This window comes from Sabethes cyaneus, chromosome 2, assembly GCF_943734655.1.
Source record: "Sabethes cyaneus chromosome 2, idSabCyanKW18_F2, whole genome shotgun sequence".
In the NCBI taxonomy this organism is placed as follows: domain Eukaryota; kingdom Metazoa; phylum Arthropoda; class Insecta; order Diptera; family Culicidae; genus Sabethes; species Sabethes cyaneus.
Window position 1 is genome coordinate 204,206,043 of NC_071354.1, and position 14,626 is coordinate 204,220,668.

General features: G+C 41.3%; 2 protein-coding genes across 3 annotated transcripts; one reads left to right on the forward strand and one right to left on the reverse strand.

The window, feature by feature from the left end:
- Nucleotides 1-8,011: 8,011 nt before the first annotated feature.
- Nucleotides 8,012-10,674, reverse strand: LOC128734892 (uncharacterized). The gene is made up of 4 exons (XM_053829289.1): nt 10,517-10,674; nt 10,119-10,370; nt 9,903-10,060; nt 8,012-9,846 (listed from the first exon to the last, which is right to left on the reverse strand). The coding sequence occupies exons 1-4, from the start codon at nt 10,560-10,562 to the stop codon at nt 8,455-8,457; spliced, it is 1,848 nt and encodes a 615-aa protein (XP_053685264.1). The 5' UTR covers nt 10,563-10,674; the 3' UTR covers nt 8,012-8,454.
- A 1,560-nt stretch (nt 10,675-12,234) lies between these two features.
- LOC128737041 (probable aminoacyl tRNA synthase complex-interacting multifunctional protein 2) lies at nt 12,235-14,074 on the forward strand. 2 transcript variants are annotated; one of them, XM_053831587.1, is made up of 4 exons: nt 12,235-12,567; nt 12,804-13,004; nt 13,066-13,300; nt 13,356-14,066. In XM_053831587.1, exons 1-4 carry the CDS (start codon nt 12,445-12,447, stop codon nt 13,733-13,735), a joined length of 939 nt encoding a protein of 312 aa, XP_053687562.1. In that variant the 5' UTR covers nt 12,235-12,444; the 3' UTR covers nt 13,736-14,066. The 2 variants fall into 2 exon arrangements, with proteins under 2 accessions (XP_053687562.1, XP_053687563.1); XM_053831588.1 differs by having other exon boundaries at nt 12,445-12,615; nt 13,356-14,074.
- Nucleotides 14,075-14,626: the final 552 nt, after the last annotated feature.

The following is a 14,626-nucleotide window of genomic DNA, read 5'->3' on the forward strand; positions in this document are numbered from 1 at the left end:
AAGGTCCTTATCCCGCTGATGGGGCTGCCATCTTAATGTGGGCGGGAGCCACTGTGCCCCCTTTCCTGTTAGCATACGACAACCGAAGTTGCGTACCCTAGATTGACTGACCGAAATTCCGACTAAACTCGAGCAACCGGAGCCACCCAATTATAAATATAGAAGTTTTTTTTGTGCTGTCACTGCGACGCGACGGCTAAGACCATTGTTGGTCCATCTTGCCAAATATAGAAGTTGTTATATAAACGGTTCAATTTACGTAAAATTATGTAAACAACAAGTATCTGGTGCCTTCTGACGATATTTCAAAAGAAACCCCAACAAACATTTTATTTGAAGAGCAGTTTATTCAACCATTATACAGCCAACATCCAGTAAACAAGCGTTTTATAAGCTCTTATACAACAAAAATGTTTGTTCGGACAGTCCGAAACTGGAACTCGATTGAGGTTGATCAATTGAGGGTTAAAGTAGGACATAAGTCGTTTTTATTCAACTTGATAAGTGATTGACTACAAAATCTGCGTTGAGTCCGCAAGTCGAATTTCACTTGGTCGATCCATTTCAAAAATGAAGAGGGTAAGGTGCTCCTCCGCGAACACAACCCGTGTCTCGTGACCGCGCCCGTCTTATCCGTGTTTCGTAGATGGTCATCGTAATCGACGTATTGGTGACAAATCTAACTTTACTGGTCTCTCAACCCTCAGTCTGAAATACGTTTCTATTTTCGTCTTAAAGTAGCGCGCCACGAACCCAATACTATCGGCAAAGCCGTTAAGCTAGACTGATTTCTGGAAAAGCGTATGGGTCATTCCACGTCAAGTGACCGAGAAAAAGTTCAAACGTGTAATCGATCTTCACGGATTTGAACCAAATTTTGCCAGCCCTGAAGCTTATGATTCATACGCCTCCGCCAGTGTCCGCTTTCCGTTTGTACTCCGCCGTAAATAGTCCGCAACACATTTCGTTCAATTACGGCAAGTGTACATATGTCTTCAGTAAGCAAGGTTACCGTCTCAAGTAGATGGGAAGACTACACCTTCCATCCATTCCTCCGGTGGTTTTTCCACCTCCCAAATCCTAGAAATTACCCAATGAAGTGCCTTTGCTTGTGGTTCTTGGCTATTATTGTAGAGTTCTGGCGGGAGTCGGTCCTTTCCGGCGGCTGTATTATTCTTCAGCTGACGAATTTCTAGCCAAATCTGTTCGAAATCGGGTGCCGGCACGCTGTTGTCGTTTGTAGGCACTCTGAGATTAATTTCCGTTGCGTCTCCTTCTGCTATTGCTGTTGCCGTTGAATTGCTCATCGAAATACTGCTTCCACCTGTCGACCATCTCGCGCTCGCTTGTGATTAAATGCCCTCTCTCGTCCCTACACATGTCAGGTTTAGGTGTGTAACCCTTACGAGTTTGGTTCATCTTCTCGTAAAACTTGCACGTGTCCAGTTAGTTGTTCCAGCTTCTCACGATCTCTGTCCTCCTTTTGGTGCTTTTTCCTCCCCAGGATCGTGGTCAACTCATTCCAAGCTTGTCGATACTTGGCCAAATTCTCTCTCGTGGATATGCTTAGATAGTTTTTCCAAGCTCTTTTTTTCCTCTCTATGCCAAGAAGCGGATTCGCTGTCAAACCAATCATTTCGTGCACTCGAGGTTTCCACTCATAGCACCGCGGTTGCGGCTTCATTGACCTCCGAACGTATTATACTCCATCCGTTCTCGAGGGTCGAAGCATCTAGCTCCACAGAGGATGGCAGAGCTTCATCCAGTACGTACGCGTACTTTTCAGCAACTGGCGGGTTGTTTAATTACCGAATGTTCAACTGAGGAGGGCGGTTTTGTAGCGAGGTATAAACCGTCGAAAGTTTTAAACGCACATGTACTGCTACTAGGTAATGTAGGGAGCGTACGTTGGTGATGTTTGAGAAAACCCGACCTTCGATGAGAATATGATCGAATTGGTTCGAAGTTCGTTGGTCAAGTGATCTCCAGCTGAGTTTGTGGGTTTCTTTCCCCAATTCTGATCACCAAGCCTCGGGAAGCTGCAAAGTTGAAGCATCGCTGACAGTTATCGTTCATGACGGTGTGCAGACTATGGAACCCGTTCTCTGATCTATCATAGGTCATGAATTCATGATCTTGATGTCCCGTCGAGAGCAGCTGTCGTACGTTGCCTCCAGCTGCGCATAGAACGCTTTCTTCTCGCCGTCGGGTCTACCTTCGTGTGGACAATGCACGTTTATGATGGTGTAGTTGAAGAAACGGCCTTTTATCCTCAACAGGTACATACTCTCGTTGATCGCTTTCCAGTCCATTACGCGATCCCGTATTTCGTCCAACTCTACGAAACCCGTTCCCAGCTCGTTGGTCGCTCCACCGCTCTGGTAAAATTGAGCTTTGCCACCACTGATCCTTCACACCTTCTCGTCTTTGCGATAAATCAACTGCAGTGCTACTTTTGCGGTCCTAACTGATCGAGCAGCACCTTGTCGCCACCCACGAAATTTAGCGATCTGCAGTTCCAGGTACCAAGGTATTCCGCGACGTTATTTCATCGCATTTGTCCATGCCGATTGTTCCGAGTCGAATTTCCTTGATTATTCGTAGTGTGTTAGATTCCGGTAGGTTAGCTTACTAGGGCCACGCTACCGAGCCTCATGATGGCTGCCATCTTTTAGTGCCGAGACAACACAGTGCCTCGTTCCATGTTGGTATACAAGCCACCGGGGTAGGTTACCCGATCTTCACTAAGGCTGCTCATCAAACAAGTAGAAGACGCCATGTTCCTGCGACAGCAACTGGAGAACATTTTTAGATGGTGTAACGAAAATAAAATGGTGCTTTTTATTAGCAAGTGTTCAGCTTACAGAGACTATAGATTACAGAGGCGCCGAGACACTCAAAATCCGCTAAATTGTGAAACAAAACGGAGAGTACTATCATAAATAAAGGTAACTCTCCGCTTTCGTTCAAAATTTAGCGTTTTTTGAGTATCTCGGCGGCTCTGTAATCTATAGTCTCTGTAGTTCAGCTGTGTCGTTCTCTAGGAAAAAACAACCAATCCTTTTCAACTATCATCTTGGTGGTGTACTGATTAAAAGAGAGTCCTACCCCAACAAACATTTTTGTTTAACAGTAGCTTATTCAACTATTGTATAGCTAAAATCAATGGAACAAGCGCTTGATAAGCTGCTATACAACACAAATGTTGCTTGGGACATCAAGGACCCGGAAGTCCTCTTTGACTCACAGCTCACCTGCAAGCAGCACATTAGCTACATCGTTGCTAAACCATCCCGCAGTTTGGCCTAATCATGAGAACTGCGAAAAGCTTCACCAGCAAATTCTTCAAATAATGTATATGAATTTGTACTGCGCGCTTGTCCGTTCGATGCTGGATTATTGTACGGCGGTCTGGAATCCCCATTATCTCAACGGCGTTGATCGATTAGAGAAAATACAACGCAAATTTATTCGTTTCGCCCTCCGTCGCCTGCCATGGAACAACCCGCTCCAGCTACCGAAATACGAAGCGCGCCGAATGCTAATGGGACTGGATACCCTAGCAACCAGGAGAAATCTGTGCCAAGCAATCCTTGTAGTTGATATCAGGATGGTGAGGGCCGATCAGCCATATTAGTCCATCAGCTCAACCGCAACCTCGTCGCAGCAGAATGTTCCTCCTAGTGCCGTTTTGAAGGAAAAATTCTGCAGCCATCGTCGGGATACAACGAGTTTTCAGCCAAGTGTCAACTGGATTCGACTTTCACCTAACTCGAAGAACTATTCATGGAAACATTTTAAACATTTTTCGTACTAGATAGATTAAATTTTCTGTTGGTATAAACAAAATAAATAAATAAATCTATACCTATAAAGAAGGATTTCTGTCTGTCTGTCTGTCTGTCTGTCCTGTGTTTCTTATAGAATCAAAAACTACTGAACCAATCGGCGTGAAAATTTGCATGTAGAGGTTTTTGGGGCCAGGAAAAGTTTTAGTGATGGTTAGAGACCCCTCCCCCCACTAAGAGGGGGGGCTCCCATACAAATGAAACACAAATTTCTGCATAACTCGAGAACTAATCAAGCAAATAGAACCAAATTTGGCATGTGGGTGTTTTCGGTGACAAGAATTTATTCTAGGGTAATTTGAGACCCCTCCCCTCTTTATAAGGGGAATTATAACTCCTCTCCCCTTTAAGAGGGGGGGTTTCCATACAAATTTCCTCATAACTCGAGAACTAATCAAGCAAATGGAACCAAATTTGGCATGTGAAAGTTTTCGAGGGCAAGAAAATTTTCTATGTTGAATTAGGACCCCTCCTCACTTTAAGAGGGGGGGCTCCTGTACAAATGAAATACCAATTTCCTCATAACTCGAGAACTAATCAAGCAAATGGAACCAAATTTGGCATGTGTGTTTTTGGAGACAAAATTTTTTTCTATGATGAATTGGGACCCCTCCCCACTTTAAGTGGGGGGGGGTCCTATACAAACGAAATACAAATTTCCTTATAACTCGAGAGCTAATCCAGCAAATGGAACCAAATTTGGCATGTAGGTGTTTTTGGAGGCAAGAATTTTTTCTATGATGAATAAGAACCTCTCCCCACTTTAGGAGGGGGGCTCCTATACAAATGAAATACAAATTTCCTCATAACTCGAGAACTAATTAAGCAAATAGAACCAAATTTGGCATGTGGGTGTTTTCGGTGACAAGAATTTATTCTATGGTAAATTGAGACCCCTCCCTCTTTATAAGGGGAATTGTAACTCCTCTCCCCTTTAAGAGGAGGGGCTTCCATACAGATTTCCTCATAACTCGAGAACTAATCAAGCAAATGGAACCAAATTTGGCATGTGAAGGTTTTCGAGGGCAGGAAAATTTTCTACGGTGAATTAGGACCCCTCCCCACTCTAAGAGGGGGGGGGGGGTCCTGTACAAATGAAATACAAATTTCCTCCTAACTCGAGAACTAATCAAGCAAATAGAACAACATTTGGCATGTGGGTGTTTTTTTGGTGACAAGAATTTATTCTATGGTGAATTGAGACCCCTCCCCTCTTTATAAGAGGAATTGTAACTCCTCTCCCCTTTAAGAGGAGGGGCTTCCATACAAATTTCCTCATAACTCTTGAACTAATCAAGCAAATACAACCAAATTTGGCATGTGAAGGTTTTCGAGAGCAAGAAAATTTTCTATGGTGAATTAGGACCCCTCCCCACTTTAAGAGGAGGGGCTCCTGTACAAATGAAATACAAATTTCCTCATAACTCGAGAACTAATCAAGCGAATTGAACCAAATTTGGCATATGTGTGTTTTTGGAGACAATTTTTTTTTCAATGATGAATTGGGACCCCTTCCCACTTTAGGAGGGGGGCCCTATACAAACGAAATACAAATTTCCTCATAACTCGAGAACTAATCCAGCAAATGGAATCAAATTTGGCGTGTAGGTGTTTTTGGAGGCAATAATTTTTTCTGTGATGAATTAGGACCTCTTCCCACATTAGGAGGGGGGCTCCAATACAAATGAAATACAAATTTCCCCATAACTCGAGAACTAATCAAGCAAATAGAACCAAATTCGGCATGTGGAGGTTTTTGGAGGCAAAAATATTTTCTACGGTGAATTAGGATCCTTCCACACTTCAAGAGGGGGGGCTTCTACACAAATGAAATACAAATTTCCTCATAATTCGAGAACTAATCAAGCAAATGGAACCAAATTTGGCATGTGAGAGTTTTAGATGGCAGAATTTTTTTTCTGTGGTGTATTACGACCCCTTTCCCTTTTAAGAGGGTGGGCTCCCATACAAATGAAATACAAATTTCCTTATAATTTGAGTACTAATCAAGCAAATGGAACCAAATTTAGCATGTAGGAGATTTTTGAGTCTTGAATTTATTTTATGATAGTTAGAGACCTCTCACCCCTGTGGTAGGGGGATATGGACTCTCATACAAATAAAACAGAAATTTTTGCGAAACTCAAAAACTAATCCAACTCGAGAAATTCGAGACTCTTCCATAAAACATTAATCAATAACAAGACCACAAAAACTATCTATAGTAACACTAGATCATTCAGGACGAGCCGGTCGCGAGTGTTGCCGGTGACCCGCCGGCGGAAGCGCCGCCCACTGGGGGGCTTGCAAAACTCGAAATAGTGACAAAGATCATCCGAGATTCATGATTTATGTACAACACAGGTTAATTTGTGGCAATACGAAGTTTGTCGGGTCAGCTAGTAAATAAATAAATGAAACAAGAACTTTCAATCTGGTGACCCTCAATAACCACTCTTATTTAGAAGGAAAGTTAACTGCTTAGAAAAACCCAAGCAAAAGCTAAAGAACGGCGGTAGATAGATACAACACCAATTAAACAAGGAGAAAAAAGAAAGGCACACAAGAACACATGTAAGTTTTTGCTCGCAAGATACAAAAAAGGTCATTTTGAATCCCATCATAAATTTGTTTTAGTGTATCTTTGTTTTTCCACTAAATACAAATTATTCGACTGGAGCAGCAGTTATTTTTTTTTTTTTTTGTGGGGTGTTGATGTGGAGCTGCCTGGCAGCTTGATTTTCAAGGCTCAACCCAAAAACTAAATTTTAACTTCTATCTTGCAGAGCAGTACTCCAGACGGACTAGCCTATGTTGGCCGGTTGAACACTGGTTGGCCAGTACTGTCTTTAGATAGGTTTCGAAAATAAAATAAGTTTACTGTAGTGCGATGTAGTTGTGCATGGTGGCTGAATATGAGTCTGAAGACGAGTGATAAGGTCAGATGAGTAGGTACGTCACGTCGAACGTTTCTCCTTTCTTAACTAAGAAACAAGTCGGGAAACGGATTTGAATTTGGTAATGCCTCATCAATTTTAAGATACTTTGTAGGATTTCAGAATTTTTAAATCTTGTCTTTTTGAGTCTTTAGAGGTAATGTCACCCACTAAAATATTATTTTACTAACATCATGCGCATATCTCCATTAACAGTGTACATACTTGATATGTGCATAATGGCAGTATACGCATTGCATTGACGTAAATCTAAACTTTGTTCGCTTAATACTTCTGAAAACTTCAAGAAAACTCAATTGCTTGACAAATGTATTAATGAATTTTTGAGTTACTGTCGACCAATCTAACACCCGCTTCTAGGCAAGTTTTCATTTAGTATGCAACTATGTTATGTTTTTCGCTAAAAAAATAATAATAAACTTAGTAATATTTAAACCTATTAGAAAACATTATAAATTATGAATATCACTGGTTCGCTTACCTTTCTCTTGCCTTTTTCTTTGTTAGCTTTACCTGGATTCTCTGTAGCCCGTCACATCACCTGAATCAGTTATTGGTCTATATTATTGTTGTTGTCATGTTGTTCCAGATTCTTTTCTTGTTCAGGTCATCTTAGATTGCCGACATTTACTTGGTCTTCCAGCGAAAACAAACTGAAAAAAGAAAAAAAGACGAAAACCCCTTGGGCAACTGCCCTGGATAGATTAAAATTCGCGATTCGGGCAAGCCAAGTCAAAGGTAATATCTTTGTGAATAACCTTACCAAAAGCCCTGAAGCAATAGAAAATAGATATATGTATGTAAATTAAGATTCGTAAATCGAATCTTCAAACGTACTGCTACTATTTTCAACGTTCTGCCAAATAAATTGATTCAAAAATACTTTTGGTAGGCTTCACCACATTTGGCATCACTAGTGTGCATCTTTCATTTGTGTAAAGATACAGACCAGCCCTGGGACCTGGTTGCAGTTAAGCAATCCTCAAGGCTATGCCATGCCCAGGGTATTCGATTGGAGCAGCAGTTATTGATCCTTTAAATAACGAGTCACTGAATTTTGCAGTGAGAATGATCGGTCACTCCCAACCACATTCATTTGATTCATTGTGCAATTTCACTGACTCGGATCAATCACTGAGTGCAACCATTGATATGTGCAGTTTAAGCTAAGCTAAGCTAAATACAAATTACTCGATTGTAGTACTTAAAATTTATTAAAAAATGAACCATTAAATCAAATATATTCCTAAAGTTTTATTACTTTACAATAGACTTAAACGACTTAATGCTCAATTGTCAATAAAATGCCTTAATTACTTGGTAGACCTTATAACATGCAATACTCTTAAAAGGCACATGAGTGTACACTTATTCTATGACCTGAACTCTGGACGGACGGGTTTCTAAAACATGAGATTTGTTTTTTCCTTAGACGTTATTCTTAAACACGAAATATCGATTTTTCGTTCGAATCAGAATGTTGGGTATTCTATTTTAGAATACGTCGGCATTATCAAATGAACATTTCACTGAGTCGAACTAAGTCTTTCGATCGAAACTGTGATATGAACTATTCAATAATAACGATCCTTACTACTGGAACGATACTAAGCTCCCTGGAATTTGCTAACGGACTGAATACTGCTTTCCTAATACAGCAACTTTAGCAACAATGCCGCCAGCGACAGCACAAACGCATTCATCGAGGCACCGATGGTGTTGGTGGCACTCCGGTAAATCAACCACGGAAATACCTTTATGTAATTCTCCGTCCCCTGCCAAGGATTCGAGCCGTCGTCGAAGTGCATTGGACACTGATCACGTTCACGCTCGTATTCGAACATATCGATGGCTACTACCGCTCCTTCCGTATAGTTCCATGAGGTGACGTCCTGCTTCACGTTACAGAATGCACCTACAGCTTGTGACATCAGAACTCGGTTCAAATCAGCTCGCTGGTACACCCAGCAACGATACTTGGACAGCGGATCAAGGTCGTCATAGGTGATGAGATATGATCTCAAATTCTCCTGCCAGTAGCCAATACATTTCATACGGTAATCAGGATCGCTATAAATATCCACAGGGCGACCAAGATGATCTACCGACAGACAGTAATTGGCATCGATGGCCATTTCTTTCTGATCGGTATCGCACACGGAGAAATCGGAAATATTTTGCTTGCAGCGAATATCCGGTCGAGGACTAAGCGTTACACCACCAAGAATTCTCGTTTTGAAGGGTGATTCTCCCTTTTGGGTAAAGTTAAACTTGCCAGCCACGGGACAACGCACAGGGACAGGTTTTGCGGCCAAGAACAAATCATATCGCCACTCTTCCTTGTTCGGAAACTGTACCCACGAGCAAACTGTGCTGAAATCGTCCTTGATGACTGCTAATCCTCTTCGATACCGAATCACATTATGGTGCCGGGGAACGAAATCAAAGCAAATGAAATCTTTTTGACAACCATCAACCGTTAAACGGGCCATCATGATCCTGGTGTCACGTTGCTCGCGACATACATATACCGTTCTACGGTAACGTGCCCTATCGGGATAGTACGTTTCGATTATGTGTGTTTCGTTGATCATTACTTCGGCATCGACGTTGGCTGTGTTAATCCAATCACCGGTGAAATTTTGCGGAAATCTGCAACCTGGTTCCACAACTTCCGACTTTACCGGTGTAACTCGGTAACGTTCGGGAGACTTTTCCACCGTTTTCAACGTGTTACATTCCGCCGTAATCGATGCTCCGATATACAGATCATCGTCTCGATTTTTCAGAAAGCAACGATATTTTTCATCCTCTCGGGATTCCTTAGTATTCACAACGGCAAAGTAGTGGTTCTTACCAATAAACCAGTCTCCCAGACAACTGAATTCCACCACACCGTTAAACGTTCCGTCCATGCCCTGACATTGGCGGTAGGTAATATTGAATTTTTGATTCTGAATCAAAAATTGCGTGCCCGGAGTCTGACATGACTGAATACGTGCATCTTGGCTATCGCATTCTCCAGTAAAACGGAAACGGTTCTAAAATAGGAAATTAAACAATTAGCGCTAACCAATAACTACTAGCGACATATTACCTGATAGGCAAACTGCCATACTCCTTCCAGGGAAGACCGACAACTTATTGGAACAAAATTCTTATTAAACAGGGTCATCAACTGTTGATCTTGTCGGAGCCCTCGACAAATTCTTTCGATTGTTGGTTCTTCATTTTTATCCAAAGTTACACAGGAAACTGAAATCAAGAAAAAAATCTATTAATCCTGGTCAAACCCAATCCATCCGACACCTACTCTCAAACTTTTCCAATACGTTCACCGTACGCGGAAACGCTTTCAAACAGGTATAGCAGTCGGCATTGCCCTTGAAGATAAACGTATGGTCTGACCCATTCCGGATACTATCCAAGCATTCGAGCCTTGCACCACCTCGCTGGTATGACCATGCATCAATTGTGGTTGTCGTAGATTTGCCCTTCTCCCAACTGAACCAAGTTCCTTGCAGGACTTTTGGAATTTCACATTTGGAATCCTTAGCGGCATCGACTGCAATTAAAACACCATTATTAATGCATACCTGTTTTCTCCATTTCCCCTTTGATACAAGTTCAGCCACAAAGATGCAGAGCAAGCGGAGGGCGTGTCTAGCAAGGTGTGTGATTGATATTGAAAACCTGTATACTGATACTTACCATAGATGAAAGCTATAATAAATGTTATTAAAATGTTCAGCTGCATTTTCACTTTCAATGAGACATTCGAAAAATAATTTTTGAAAGAAAACTTGTCGAAAATATCGAAAAACTTAAATCTTTAATGATGTTTGCATGTAAACGATTCACCTGAACCGAGCTTCGCAATCAAACACTGAGCTCGAGCTGAATCATACAGCCGTCAAATGACAAGTGTTTTAACGTTCGTTTGACACTCACACAACCACGACGACTAGCCCGACTAGCTTGATGCCGAATTTCATGTCTTAAGTTTGTCGGTATAAGTCACAGGACCACGGTCATGCTACTGTTTTACCCAGGGGGGATCTATTGCTGTCAGATTCCATACATGTGTGCGTTACCGCAGATGGTGTTTGGTCCATGACGTTTGTACTGTCATGGACCAAACGGCGTGTGATTGATTTCGAGCCAAGGGACTCGCAACTCTATTTTTGTCTGCTGCAGTTGACAGAAACTTAAACCCAAACACGCAGCGCAATTGTCGTTTGTATTGTTTTGATCCCGATAATGGATTTATCTGCTTTTTAGCGTAAATAAAACAAACTAATAAACTTTTCGGAAGCTACATATACAGGTAAGAGCAGCAAATCGGTAAGAAAAAAAGTAGCAAGAGCGGCATTGAAAATTATGGTCACCTGCCTGCCCCTTCACATGTGAGTTTCACAATTCCTTACCGATAGATCCCCCCTGGTTTTACCTGACTCACTGCGAATATGCGTGTTATTGAAATAAAACGTCACCATGCGTTTTATTCGTTTATAACGCATATGTAGCTAATATCGATAACAACCGATTTTTTATAAGTTGTGCTTTTGTTATTGCATTTAACTTTGTAAAAAGTTGCATAAATAACAATTCAGTTTCACAATACAATTATTGCGTACTACTAGCACTTGCAATATAACGTTTAAGTACGTTATTTTTAGTGATCAAAATCAACGATATTTTCGATACAAGGGCGATATTTTTCGAAACCTTTCGAACCAACACGATACCGCGAATACAACGCTATGCGCAGTGAGTCAGGTAACACAGTAGGCAGCCATGTTTTTGCAGTCAACATCAGCTTGACACCGCTATATATACGTTCTGTTCGTTTCACTCCGCAAAGCCAGTATGCTGACAGATGGGTATGGTATTTTCAAATTTTAGCCAGATTTTTGCGAATAATACCGGCGCCGGCAGTAGATGTTGGCTACTGTCAAACATATTGAGTATAGGGATAGGGTTGGTATAATTCACAGGACTCGTTCCCAACTGTTCCCTAAAGGTGCGTTAAGCTTGGCCACATATGGCATGCAACTTTTTTCAAACTGTTGTCCGATGTTTCCAAGCAACATGGCAACATATTCCGATCGTTCAGGTGGCAACAGAACCAACATTGACCAACAACTATAGCAACATGTCGCAAACCGCATGTTATATTTCACATCATGCTGCCAAAAAATTGTCCAGTTTGTCAAATAATCAAATTCTGAAAATGTGATCCGTATCATGCTCTGATAAGTATTTACCATCATGATGGACCTCCGCAAAACACATTGTCCACAATGTATACCATACCCTATTTACTCTGAATGTTTAGATTTTTTCCATTTTTGGATTACTTTTCATAACCGTATACGATGATGTGTTGACCCTTTGACAGAACACAGAATGTCAAATGATGCAAAACGTGCGGATTTTTAGTTAGATTTCCAGTTGTTGATTTATTGCAAATTTTCATGGTTATCTTCTAAGTGAACTTCTTATTATGGTAAAAAACTAAGAAGCAAAATATCGAGATTTAACCTGAGTGTGTTATTTCTAACGAAAACTACTACTTTTTATCGCACAACGGAGTGTAATCAAAGTGTTCATTTTGCTAACCCACAAGTTGCATCAAGATGTACGATTTGAAACCCATCCTGAAACCGGTGGACATTGAATTACCGACCTGCATGTATCCGATGAAGCATATTATCGGTGTGACCAGCAGCAGCCAACCACCGGTTGCTTCCAACAGCACGGTATTTATGGATAATTTATCCAAAAAGCTTAAGACTTTATTGTTAAAGGTTTTGTAGTTTTCTTTACGAAGTCTATGCCATGTAGCTTTATTATCTATTGGTTTATTCGGTTTACTCTTTGGTGTGATTAATGAAAATATTCCCCTTGCATTGCTTTAGCTAAACTGTACTAGCCAAAAGTAATCTTATTTTCATCAGTATCATTTACTAAATTCTGTTCTCTTCTCTCAAATCAGGAGGACTTACCCGAGATTCAAGTACTAGCGTCTAAACAAGAAAAAATTTTAAAACAGTTGGCTGAACTACGCGAACAGTTGGATTCGATGCGAACTGGCTTAAAACTTTGTAACAAACCAGCACAACCAAGTGCCGCGGTTTCCACGATTTCGCAGAGCGCGTCGACTAAACAATTAGTTAAGAAAATAGAACCAATCAACGTACGTAAATAATCTACGATAAACTTAAGTCAATTACAAATAACCGTTCTTTTCCATGCAGCTTTCCTATCTGCACGATTTTGTAGTGAATGCTAGCCCGGAGAACATCCCCTACGGTTTACTAGCCTTGCAGAAACTTTGGTTTAGCCGGCTAAATCTGACCGTTGAGTGCTTCACGCATTCAACTATTTCGAAACTCAGCGAAGAAGCAATTAATTTTCAAAGCATTATCACTAGCCACAAGCCATCCGACGAAAAACTTCCATGCATTAAGGTGACCCTAATATGGAAAAATGGTAATTAAATTGAAACAACAATAGACAACAGTTTTTCACGGAGATTTCGTTTCAGTTGGAACCTATACCGAAATGATAACCTCGCCGACCGCGTACGTACCCATATGTGGCGAAGTCAACATACTCCGGTTCCTGTCTCGCTGCGGTCCAAGCGAATTTAATTACGAACGACAAGAAGACGTAAACGAAGTGGATTCTATTCTTGATGCCTGTTACCTATTGATCAACAAACAGAACGTAAAAGACAAGAAACAAATTTTAAAAACTCTTAGCTCAAAACTGGGAAAAACTCCTAGTTTCGGTGGAACGGACATCTCGCTGTGTGACATAGCAGCGACCAGTGCGATCAAGCAAGTGCAGAAGGCGCTTGCAAAAGATATCAATCCAAACATAACAAAATTAATCACGCGAGTGTCTGCCGCGGTTGGAATCTAAGAAAAAAGTTACTGCAGTTACAGTTGTAGTTGCCGCGGTGTTTTCCCATTTAATCGACAAGCCGAGCTAAGTGTTCTTCATTTTATTTAAATTGTTTAGCTTCATACGTGCAAACGACATTAATAAACTACAGGCGTTCAGTCATTTATCTATCTTATAGTGATGAGAATGGACCTTGATGTGATGCACATTATACATATCAATTTAGTTTTACTGGGCGGTGCTCGTTTTGCTACAAACGGGGTAGCAACCCCAAGGCGCCGTTAATACAAACGACAAAACTATGCATTCTTCAACAATATTGTAGATAATAAATAACTCTACAATTGCCCTTTACACTACTTCCTCGAATTGTGTTTCGCTGAGCGCTGTAGTCAAATGACCTCAGTAGATGGTAGATGGCAAAACAAAAACCGAAAATAAAGCCTCATTATCATGTGGTGCATGCTATCAAACTCTGCAAACAGCTTTTCGTTCTAGCTCGTTTCTCCTAGAATATGGCGTTCCATGATGCATTCAAGGTCCGCGCTATTCGAGCCAGCATTGCGGTTGGATGTCACTCTTTGGGACTGTAAAACCCTCTTTCTACTGCAAGTTGGCACCAGTCAGAATATTATGAGACTTGCCCAAATAATAGTCCTCATACTCACAATTACCTCATCGCACCTACGTCGCCATCAGCGTAGGCCGGGGTGACTCATACTGTACTGTACTCAAGCAGTCGTCTCTATTCAACCCGATCTTGGGCCACTCTTCGGTAATTTCCCAAGCGTGTTTTTGCGAAAGACAAAGTAGCCCAAATTTACAGCTTGGATGCCCCGCTGGATCTCGTTACTAGTGTTGCTGTCCGCGGTCACAAGCGATCCCAAATACAAAGATTAATCTATCACT

Bases quoted from the DNA above. Each gene is read 5' to 3' on its own strand.
- LOC128734892 (XM_053829289.1), bottom strand. From the start codon at position 10,562: ATGCAGCTGAACATTTTAATAACATTTATTATAGCTTTCATCTATG. The intron at 10,371-10,516 runs GTAAGTATCAGT...TTTTAATTGCAG, and splicing joins TATTATAGCTTTCATCTATG to TCGATGCCGCTAAGGATTCC. The intron at 9,847-9,902 runs GTAATATGTCGC...TTCCTATTTTAG, and splicing joins TATGGCAGTTTGCCTATCAG to AACCGTTTCCGTTTTACTGG.
- LOC128737041 (XM_053831588.1), top strand. From the start codon at position 12,445: ATGTACGATTTGAAACCCATCCTGAAACCGGTGGACATTGAATTACCG. The intron at 12,616-12,803 runs GTTTTGTAGTTT...CTCTCAAATCAG, and splicing joins TTAAGACTTTATTGTTAAAG to GAGGACTTACCCGAGATTCA. The intron at 13,301-13,355 runs GTAATTAAATTG...ATTTCGTTTCAG, and splicing joins GACCCTAATATGGAAAAATG to TTGGAACCTATACCGAAATG.